Source organism: Amia ocellicauda, chromosome 3, assembly GCF_036373705.1.
Source record: "Amia ocellicauda isolate fAmiCal2 chromosome 3, fAmiCal2.hap1, whole genome shotgun sequence".
Classification (NCBI taxonomy): Eukaryota; Metazoa; Chordata; class Actinopteri; order Amiiformes; family Amiidae; genus Amia; species Amia ocellicauda.
Window position 1 is genome coordinate 45,685,698 of NC_089852.1, and position 12,192 is coordinate 45,697,889.

Below are 12,192 nucleotides of genomic sequence, written 5' to 3' on the forward strand. Positions count from 1 at the left end.
TCTCAGATATATGTCTTTAATACCACGTTTGCTGGGTGAAGTGGAAAGAGTTTCAATGTCTTTTTGGTGACTGTCTGACACAATCGATACCACTGCCTCTGTGTTGATCTCCATGCACATAGACTACCACTCTAGCAAGGGAGAAACACAATGACCATGCAGGCCTCCAGCAACAGTCTATGTGTAGTGCTATTTCCTCATATGATTCCATTCTTTCCTGCTCAGTGGAGACTATTTACTTTCTGATACGAGCTAAAATGTTTTGTTTCTTTAGATGATAACTCCATAAATATACTAATTGCCGTCTTCCTAAACAGCAAGCTCACCTGAGTTGTACACCCTGAGGATCAGTTACATCTAGAATTGGCCTTATTGGATCCTGTGTAACTATAACCCTCTTTGGATTGCATAGATGTAACCACCGATAACCCTGCATCTGTCCTAATTTCTCAATTTCATTTTGTGAATGAATCAAGTCTGAATATGGTTTTCTCCTGTAAAGTCCCACATTTATGTCAAACTCTCTTCAAAGTCCTGTAAGTTATGATAACACCAAGAACATGTGCTACCATTGCCAATATCTTCTTATTACTAAACACGTCTAAAGTAGAAGCACAATGCAATCCTCACTTTAGCATTTGTTGGAGCTACATCTTTGCAGTTTTAAAGAGGGAATTCCACCATTTAACTATTAAAGTTGATATATCATGTTTAAAAGTTGAAATTCTGAGGTTTCTTTTTTCTTTCTGACATAGTATTACTATCCTGGTATTAACTGATGGAATTGACAAATGGTATCATATTCACCTATATTAAGACTATACATTTGCACTTCAGTGTTAATAAACGTGTTTATTTATTATTAATGCTGAAGAGTACTAAAGAATAAAAAGACTCAACCCTCCACAGGTCCTCTGGATATACGCTGATCTAACCACAAACAAAACATTGACAGTAGCAACCTTCATAGTTGTTTATAGCCGGGAAATGAGTTCATTTATTTTCCTCCATGTGTTGGATATATATATATTGTCTATCTGAAGATGTAAAAAGGCTTCTCCAACTCACAACCTTAGTTCTTTTCTTCACTTCATGTGAGAAGAGGGCTCCGGGTTAACTTGTATTTATCATTTGTAATAAACTTGTTACTTCTTCATTGGTGTATCCTGAGAATTTCTGAAACCACATGTACATGTATGGATACAAATAACCACAATCAATAGTGAAGTGAATAATTGAACACAATAGCAATATCAATGTCTTTATTATAGATATGCTTACATGGTATTACAAAAATATAAAACCATTTCAAGATCTTGATCTAAAACTGCTTTTTAGTTTATAATGAATTAGAATGGTCCAAGATTTCACAGATCATGGAACATGCTGACAATTTTGAATTTTCCAAAACATACTTTTAACCAGATAATATACATTCATAAAAGACACATTCATAAAAGGTGAGAGTCACATACAGGCCATCCTAGAAAAGAAGACGATACGTTGAAATCATTTTAATTAAGGGTTAGGATCAATGATAGTTTGTAAAGTATTTTGATGCAGTGACGGGCATTACAGTAAAGGACCGCACTGTTAGGCTCTGGCAGTCCCCGAACCCTGGTGGGGGCAATTTCCTGGTAGTTTGATTAATGGCTCCCCTCCTCAATAAAACAGGAAGAGGATGGCTTCCTGATGTGGAGAAGTAGGAGGAAAGCCAAGGAGTTGGAGAGGAGTGATATTGTTTGAGAATTGAGAAGAAGGATTGCTTATGGTATGGGATTTGGCCTTGCATTGTACAATGTATTATGGACTGGTTTGGTTATTGTTTTATCTTGTTCCTGTTTTGATTAGATATATGTGTAGAGTAGGGATTCATTCAACTGTTTAGGCTCGAGACGAGCTAGAGTTTTCTATGGCATTTTCCGTTTGTCCTTTTGTTTTGAGCATGGCGCACTGGATGCAAGAAATCACACTTTGCACTGTAAAACTGCCTATGTGTTTCGTAAGCCCATGCCTGTGATCCCCGGTACTGGGTCCAACCCACCATGATACCACAGTGTTTTGAGTACATCATTAAAGCACTGACATAGTATTACTACCCTGGTATTAACCGATGGAATTGACAAATGGTATCACATTCACATATGTTAAGACTATACATTTGCACTTCAGTGTTAATAAACTTGTTTATTTATTATTAATGTTGAAGATTAAATAAGACTCAACCCTGCACAGGTCCTCTGGATATACACTGATCTAACCACAAACAAAACATTGACAGTAGCAATCTGCATAGTTGTTAAAGTTTATAGCAGGGGAATGAGTTCATTTATTTTCCTCCGTGTGTTGGAATTAAAATGAATATACAATATTCTGTGCCAAGGGTCCAAAGTATAAACAACCTAATATCATTGATATTGATTCAATTCTGGTTTAATTACCTTGACTCTTTTGAAAAGCTTATGAATTGCTTTAATAATCTCCTCTGTTTTTAATGTATAAATGATAGGATTCAGCATTGGAGGAATGGTGCAAGATAGAGATGTACTTATTATTCTGACATTTGGATGAACAATGGTCACATTTGCAGCAATATAGATGGAAGATATTGGAAGATAGAACAGTGCCACTACAATAAGATGTGAGGTGCAGGTTTTCATTGCTCTTAATCGTTCCTCTGGAGAAGCAATTTTTAAAAGTGCAAATATTATACAGATATAAGTTGCTACAATCAGAACCAATGGTCCAACAAACAATACTGTGCAATGTCAATTTTTGCAATTATGTAATTTGCAGAATTGTTGTTACAGGCCATACGATACATGGGTCCATAATCACAGTAAAAGCTGTTTATCACAATTGATTTACTGAACAAAAGCCTGGTCATGAAAGCTACAGATGTAATTACCAGCCCTCCTATCAAAGTCCACAGCACTGCTAGAATCACAACCATTGCAACATTAGTAATAATGACGTTATATTTCAGTGGAAAGCATATGGCAATGAATCTGTCATAAGCTAGAACAACAAGAGTAAGTGACTGCATGAAAGTAAAGAAGTGCACAAAACTCATATTGGCTAAGCAGGCTTCATATGCGATTAACTGATTACCAGAGATAAAGGTGTCAATAAACTTTGGAATAAGAGCTGTGCTGCCAAACATGTCCAATAGAGCTACATGAAAAACAATAACATACTTAGCAGTGTGAAGACTTCTGTCCATATATATAATGAGCATGATGAAGGAGTTTCCTAATACAGTTACAGCATAAACAAAACACATGAAAATGTAATAGTACTTCACATGTGGAATATTGGAAAAGCCACTGACAAAAAAGAACGGAGGTCGAACAATTGTAGCATTTGGAGAAACTGCTGAACTGAAGGAACTCATGGCAGACTTCTTCACTGGGTTTTCTCTGACCTATTTTACATTCAATAAATAATTTAAAATAAATAAGACTTCAATGATGAGGAAAATGAAAACTCCTTTCACAAAAGGACATTCATCAACTAAATTCAAGAGTAACATAATATACTATAGCATGACATAATCAAAACATTTATTTTGTAAATATTACTTTTAAAGGAGAAGGAAGAGTGTGAAACAGAACTTTTGTTCTTTAAATTCTGAAACAAGTTTTTCAGTGTTATCCATCTTTCACATACAGTACATAATTGCTTATTCTTCTCATTTAAGATTGAAATGCACAATTAAATAGTGGAATACTGAACAACTTTAAATCTGTTTTCTGATACTCACCAAGATACAATGGCATGCATATGTAGGTCAGTTTAAGTGCTGTATAATTGATGTTAATGCTTGCTATATTTTTCGGTTAAAACAGGAAAAGTATGAAGTACAAAAAATTCTCTGCTTGTTCTTGCTCTTATAACACTGCCAGTGGTTTGAATCCCTCTTGTAGCAGTCTAAGACATTTTACAAACATAAAGAGACAATTCCCTATATAGCCATTAACATGGGGGACGCAGTGCAGCATGATATTTACACTAGCTGATTGTACTCCAGAGAGACGTGTACTCAGTGTTAATTTAGTCACCAGTTTTTGTCTGGTTGACTAAAGTGTCTGAGATATAGTCACATTTTAGTCATGCACTTAATTTTTAGTCTACAAAAACGTACTAAAATCTTTGTTAGTTTTAGTAAACTAAACCTACATACATTTAATTCAGTTATCTTTCAAGTCGGAAGCACTGCCCAAGGGGGAGGGGTCTCTGCGCACTTCCACGGGAACCTGATCGAAACATCACTCTATCAAAGCTGGCGTTGGCCCTTGCACTCGTCACTCAGAACAGGTCCATCCTGTTCTATAAAACATGATGTCAGCGCAGGTTCGTCCTCTTTTGCCTCTTCGCCTTGACCTGAGAACATGAGCTCTCCGTGTCTTGTCTTGTGCATTAGACTCTGATTGTTTATTAACAATTATTATTGCTCGGTTGGTTGGCTTCACGGCTGTGCTGTCACCAACGTTGTTATTATTGTTTGTGTCCATTTGTGTTATTAGTTATTATCTTTTTATTAGCTAGTCTGACTCTGTTCCGTCCGCACTTCGGGGCTCCGGTGCGCTTCTGTTTCAGTTTCTGCTACAAATAGCACACTATAAAAATAATAGTCGTGCTTACATAGTGTCTTATATATTCCGTCTGCTTGCTGTGTTGGTTTTTGTCCACAGGGTTTTTTCCTCCACAGCAGGAGCGCTAGCAGCTTCAGTAAAATCCGAGGCCCAGCTGCCCGGCCCGAGCCTCGGTGTGCCGTAAGAGATCTCGCCCTTGTGAGGTGCTCCTCCGCCGGCTTGCGCCTGCACTACAGCCCGCAACTGCGGCTGTAGGAGATCTAGCTCTCTCATTTCGCTTAGAAAGAGCACTGCTAGCCCTCCCGGTCCGAAATACGGAAAGCCTGCCGGCCTTGTACTTGGCCCAGCAACATGGCGCATCACCCACCCCGCCCCTTATCTCGGAGATAGTGGCGGCGGCGGATCAGCTGCTTATGGTGATGCGCCAGGGGGCAAGGGCGACAGGGCGATCCTTGGCAGCCATTGTGGCAGCACGCCGCCAGTTTTGGCTGTCCCAGGCACGGCAGGTCCCTAAGCCGAACAGGACTCGCCTCATGGATGCCCCTATCTTGCCGGGTTTACTTTTGGCCCCTCTGTAGAGGAGATGCTCTCGCGCATCTTCCAGGAGAGGGAGCAGTCCTGGCCCGAGTGTATCCAGTGGCACCTCAGGCTCAGCAACACAGGCCGTCTGCGGCAGCTTGACGGCGGGGAGGCCCCCTGATCGTGGCTTCCAGGCCACAGCCCAGGTCACAGCCCCGCCCACCTGCTGATCTCCGCCAGCGTCTCACTGGCAGGCAGGCGCCCCCCCAGGCTCACCACCCTAACCCCCGGCGGCCCACGGCAGCTCGTGGTAAGAGGGGACCTGGCCCGACTCCGCCTCCTCCACCATCCAAGCCCCGCCCCTGAGGCGTCCCAGAAGCCTCTGGCCCACCCTTACACCCCCCCAGCAACTCCCCAATTGGCAACTCTGCACCCAAGACTCTTGGGTGCTCCAAATTGTATCAGTTGGCTACTCCCTGCAATTTCAGACATGTCCACCCCGCTTCCAGGTCGTGGTGTGGACCCGAGTGAGGGACCCGTTGCAGTGTGCAGCGCTTTGCGTCGAAATCGCCGCTCTCCTGGAGAAGCGAGCAATCCACAAAGTGCCCCCGCCGGGGCAGCACGAGGGATTTTATTCCCCATACTTCCTTGTGCTGAAGAAAGATGGCGGTTTCCGCCCCATCTTGGATCTGAGGCGTCTGAACCACCACCTCAAGGTGCTGCGCTTCAAGATGCTCAACCTGTGCACCATGTCCCAGGCCATGAAGCCCGGCGACTGGTTCACCACGGTGTATCTGAAAGATCCTTACTTTCACATCCCCATTGCGCAGGCGCACAGGAAGTTTCTCCGCTTCGCCTTCGAGGGCTGAGCGTTCGAGTTCTCTGTTCTCCCCTTCGGCCTGTCACTAGCACCACGCACTTTTTCAGGGGGTCCGCATCCTCAATTATCTAGACGACTGGCTGGTTTGTCCTCACTCGAGTGAGCAGGTTCGGATACACACAGACCTGATTTTAGGCTGCCTCTCCGAATTGGGCCTTCGGGTCAATAGAGAGAAGAGCCGCCTGATGCCAACTCAGCAGGCACAGTTCCTCGGACTGCGCCTCGATTCCGTTGCCATGCTCGCCACGCTGGTGCCAGAGAGAGTTGCCTCAATACACACGTGTCTCTCCCTCTTCCGACTGAGAGCTCGTGTCAGGGTGTCCCTTTGCCAGAGGCTGCTGGGCCTCCTAGCGGCTCCATCACAGACTCTCCCCCTCGGCTTCCTCCAGTTGAGGCCATTGCAGTGGTGGTTCAGGTCTCTCAGGATGCACCCTCACCGCGATCGAGCACACCGAGTCACAGTCACTCCGGCGTGCTGGAAGGTGCTCCGTTGGTGGCGGAGCCCCCACAATTTGACCCTTGGTGTGCCCCTGGGGCCAGTTTACCACTGAGCAGTCATGATGACAGACACCTCCAAGCAGGGTTGGGGAGCAGTCTGCGACGGAAGTGGAGTCCGAGGCAGGTGGACGGAGACCGCACGGGCCCTCCATATCAACATCCTGGAGTTACAAGCAGTACTCCTTGGACTGTTTCATTTCCTGACAGTCCTGTGGGACAGACATGTGCTGGTCCAGACAAACAACACAGCGGTGGTTGCCTATATCAACAGGCAAGGAGGTCTCCGGTCACGCAGACTGTACTGTCTAGTACACCGTCTGCTTCTGTGGGCTCAACCACGATTCTGCTCCATCAGAGCAGTTCACCTCCCAGGCCTGTCCATCACAACGGAGGACCTCCTCTTTCGGGGAGGCCCCCCGGTCTCGGAATGGTGCCTCCACCCGCTTGTGGTACAACAGCTGTGGAGTCGGTTCGGCAGGGTGGACGTGGATCTCTTTGCCTCGGCAGAGTCCACACACTGCCCACTATGGTTCTCCGTCCAAGGTTCTCAGGAACCCTAGGGATCGACGCGCTAGCCCAAACGTGACCGTGCTGTCTCCTTTACGCGTTCCCACTGTTCCCCCTTCTCCCAGTGGTCCTGGAGCAGGTCAGGAGAGAATGAGCGATAGCCCCACGGTGGCCTCGCAGATTCTGGTTCGCGGACCTGATCGCCATCCTCCTCCTCCTTGGCAGCTCCCAGTGAGAGCGGACTTGTTGTCCCAGGTGCAGGGCACGCTTTGGCACCTAAATCCGGGCCTCCTCCAGCTCTGGACCTGGCCTCTGAGTGGGAGTGATTGATTGCCTGGAGTCTGTCGGATGCTTGTCGTGCGGCCTACAGGCATGTTGCCTTACGAGGCAGCCCTGTATATAGTGCCTTCATTATAATTGTGTTGCGGTGGTGCATGTGTTGTGCATGTGCATGCGCTGACATCACGTTTTATAGAACAGGATGTGGGAAGGGACCTGTTCTGAGTGACGAGCACAGGGGCCAATGGCAGCTTTGATAGAGTGACGTTTTGATCAGGTTCCCGCGGAAGTGCACAGAAACCCCTCCCCCTTGGGCAGTGCTTCCTTTTTCAGATAACCGGGGTTGCATACGCAACCTATCGTCTGCAGACACAGAGGAGCGCTTGAATGGACAGTCCTACTTCGTCCAAAAGAATGAATCCAAACGCACAAAAGATTGTGCAGTGTCATGAAGACGAGAGGAGGCAGAAAAAAGATTTCTGCGAAACCTGCAGCAGAAAGCCTGGCTTACACCTAGGTGAATGCTTAAAAAAGTACTGAAGAGCTGGTATAATGTTTTATATTAATATTTGAAATACTAATATGTTAACAAAGCCAATTGTATTAATTGTCAAACAAGCAAATGTTAGCAAGGCTGTTTTTACGAGTGCTGACGCTGCAGAAGTCCATCCCAGTATTGGCTTCATGGAGTTCTCTGGCTTATCCTCAGGCTGTAGAGGTCACATCACAGTGATTGATTGACACTTGTTAATGATGACCGTGGGACCAGAGTTCTTGGAGTATATCAAATGAAGGCATCTGGTTTCTGCATCCCACACCTTCCCCCAGGAAGACAACCACGAACAATCCAAAGGTTAGCGACCTGACCTCAAAGCAATACTTCTGGGAAGCATGTGACTGGCCCTGCCCACAGAACTACATGTCATGCTATGTATAAAGGCTGTTACATTTTTGAGAGAGACTGCTCAGGTGGAGAGCTTCCATGTCGGGGCCTTCAAGGTCGGGCATGTTAAATAAATACAATATCCTCTGTGCTTCAAGACAATTCTTCACTGGGTTCTTCAAGTACAACAGAGGGTACTGAGCATTGTAACACAATTGCACAATGTATCGTTTGTAGGTGATTGTTTTGTTTTTGTATATTGTTGTGATATTTATGCATATTTCTCCTCTTTTTTGTTTTCAAACATCTAAATTGTTGTAAAAAGTGATGCACAAAATGTTTGTATGTTGATTTTGCTGGTTACCTTTGTAAGAGATATGTGAAGTAATCTAAAATGTTTTGTAGGTTTTGTAAAATTCTAAAGTTAATTTATTGCTATAAAAACTTTTTTTAAACCTTTTTGCACTTTAAAAAAAAAAATGTAGTTCCACCTGGAATAAATGTAAAAAATATGACTAAACAGGCTACAGAGATTTGTACTGAATAAACCAGTGTAATGATTAATATGGTATGAAATGTTTTGTCTTAACATGTTAAAGGTCACCAAGACTAAACTAAAACTTTTCTATGAAATAAGCTGATTCTGCAATACTTCCTTTGTGGGCATCCTTTGTGGACTTCCTGTTTTTTCACTCAAGGCTGAAGATTTTGTATTGTTACATTGTTAAAAAACATGAGATTGGACATTTTGGATGCAATAACAGGAAGACATCTGCTTCCATGACAGGGAGGATCCACCACAGACATATAGCCCACACATTTTTTGAAATCTTGTGATTGGATACCGGATGTAGTACCATACATCATTTGATCTGTAAAGTCTCACTATGGGATTGTCCCCAAATGCAATTCTTCTGATCTCATAATAAAGATTCTATTTTCTGTACTCAAAGCCTCCTTCACTTCTTTTAAAATGTTTTTGTACATGATTTTTCACAATTTGTTCCCCTTAATACAGTACTGTCCTACGATTTAGTATCAAGTTAGTCTTGTACTCTAGAGGGCAGCAGCAGTTATTTTGGGGTTCGTTGCAATGGAAACCTTTCTTAGTCCACAGCTGAGGACTAACTTCGGCCACCAAGTTCATTGCAATGGGTATATTACTAGTTTAGTACAGAGGGGCATACTAATCAAGGACTATTCTCCAGTTCATTCATTTCTACAAAAAATGTGATCTGGAAAGTCACTAAGCTCATTATAATTTCAGACAGTTAAGTTGGCAAATGTAGCATTGTGAGAAACTGTTTACATTTGGGGAGTTCTTGGCAGACTTTTTATACATAGTTTTTTAGTGACCTGTAAATACAATATATTATTTCACTGTTTATATTAATAGAAAATAGTTCTTGGAAGACTGATTTTCTTTCAGTTTTCTAATGTTTAATTATAAAAGTCATTACCCTATTTCACTACTGTGTTTATTTTACAGAACATGTACATGCAAAATTACAAATACACCATCAATTGTGAACTGAATAATGGAACACACAATGACAACAATGTCTTTATTATAGCTATGTTTACATTAATATTACATAAAATCTGAAACCATTTCAAAATGTTGATGAAACATTGCTGATGTGGTGCTTTTTGTTTCTAATGAGCTGTCCAGAATTTCATAGATCATGGACCATATTGACGATTATGCAATTTCCAAAACATCTTTTAAACCAAATAATACACATACAAACAAATTTGTAAAATGGGAATGTTACATACAAGCCATCCTCTAAAATAAAATACATTGAGATCATTTTAATTAGGGGTTAGCTCAGTAAAATTAAATCAGTGACATAGTATTATTACCCTGGCATTAACCAACATCTCACAATGTAATTGTATATTGACAAACGGTATCTTGTTCACATATGTCAAGATTTTATTCATTTTTAATTCAGTGTTAATAAACGTGTTTATTTATTATTAATAAACTGAATTGCAACTGATAAACTAAAGTGTTATGAAAAAATACAATCTCCCAGCTCTTTTGAAGTTTACTACATATTACAGACTACCAGTGCTGAAGAGTAAATAAGACTCACACCTGCACAGGTCCTCTTTATATACACATTGATCTAACCACAACAAAACATTGACAGTAGCAACCTGCTTACCTGTAAAAAAGTTGATAGCAGAGGAATGAGTTCATTTATTTTCTTGTGTATGTTAGAATGAAAAGTGATATACAATATTCAAAAGTATATCCAAAGTTTAATCCAACAGTATATATTTATTAGTCCTTCAAAACATGCTCATTGATATTGATTCACTTCTGGTTTAATTACTTTGACTCTTTTGAAAAGCTTTTGAATTGCTTGCACAATCTCCTCTGTCTTTAACGTATAAATGATAGGATTCAGCATTGGAGGAATGGTGTAAGACAGAGATGTACTTATTATCCTGACATTTGGAGGAACGATGGTGACAATTGCAGCAATATAGATGCTAGAAATTGGAAGATAGAACAGTGCCACTACAATAAGATGGGAGGTACAGGTTTTCATTGCTCTTAATCGTTCCTCTGCAGAAGCAATTTTTAACAGTGCAAATATTATGCAGACATAAGTTGCTACAATCAGAACCAATGCTCCAACAAACATTATTGTGATACCCATTATGGATATTATGTAATTTGGAGAATTGTCATTACAGGCCAAACGAAACATTGGTCCATAATCACAGTAATAGCTATTAATCACAATTGATTTACAGAATGAAAGCCTGGTCATGAAAACTACAGCCGCAATTACCAGCCCCGATGACAGAGTCCACAGCACTGCAAGAATCACAACCATTGCAACATTAGTAATAATGACATGATATTTCAGTGGAAAGCATATGGCAATGAATCTGTCATAAGCTAGAAGAATAAGAGTAAGTGACTGCATGAAAGTAAAGCATTGTACAAAAAAAAAATTTGCTAAGCAGGCTTCAAAAGCAATTAACTGATTATCAAAGAGAAAAGTGTCAATAAACTTTGGGATAAGAGCTGTGCTGCTACACAAGTCAACTACAGCTAAATGAAAAACAATAACATACTTAGGGGTGTGAAGATTTCTGTCCATGTATATAATGAGCATGATGAAGGAGTTTCCCAATACAGTTACAGCATAAACAAAACACATGAAAATGTAATAGTACTTCACATGTGGAATATTGGAAAAGCCACTGACAAAAAAGAATGGAGGTCGAACAATTGTAGCATTTGGAGAAACTGCTGAATTGAAGGAGCTCATTGCAGACTTTTTTCACAGGGCTTTCTCTGACCTGTAAGTGTAAGAGCCATGAGTCTATTTATTTAATTTAATTCAAAATAACATTTATATGTTCTAGACAAAACTTAAATTCATGTTAATAAGATCAGGTGGTTGTTGTAATCAGATGAGGCAAGTGTCTTCCCAGTTTGTATTTTGTTTGCTATATAGGATCCACAGTGATGAATAAGGACAGAGCTCCCTTCTTAAATGTCAACTAAAATAATCAATATCTCAACTTTATAGCAATGTATTCTTATTCCCCAGTCTATTTTACACATAAAATAATAATAATAATAATAATAATAATAATAATTATTATTATTATTATTATTATTATTATTATTATTATTATTATTATTATTATTATTTCAGGTCATGAAAAACTAATATCCCTGTCATTGAAAGTATCACACATTTACTTAAATTCAGGGTATAAAAGTATTTGAGTTTTTATCCACTTTTCACATACACAGTTACTTTGAAGAATATTCAATGTTATTAGTTTCATTCAAGACTGAAATACATTGAAATAGAGGAATATTGAACAACATTAAAGTATTTTTCTGATACTCACCCAAATATAACTATAGGCATAAGCAGGTCAGTTTAAGTGCTGTAAAGTTGTTATTAATGCTTCCAATTTTTTCTTTTAAAACAAGAAAAGTATGACATACAGCATTTTTCTCAGTTTGTATTTGGCTGCCACTGGTTCAA

At 40.8% G+C, this 12,192-nt stretch overlaps 1 protein-coding gene and 1 pseudogene across 1 annotated transcript; both read right to left on the reverse strand.

The window, feature by feature from the left end:
- Window positions 1–974: 974 nt before the first annotated feature.
- Window positions 975–3,394, reverse strand: LOC136747344 (olfactory receptor 1M1-like; annotated as a pseudogene).
- Window positions 3,395–10,473: 7,079 nt separating this feature from the next.
- LOC136747197 (olfactory receptor 51F2-like) lies at window positions 10,474–11,457 on the reverse strand. The gene has a single exon (XM_066700150.1). It carries the CDS (start codon window positions 11,455–11,457, stop codon window positions 10,474–10,476), a length of 984 nt encoding a protein of 327 aa, XP_066556247.1.
- Between the last annotated feature and the right edge of the window lie 735 nt (window positions 11,458–12,192).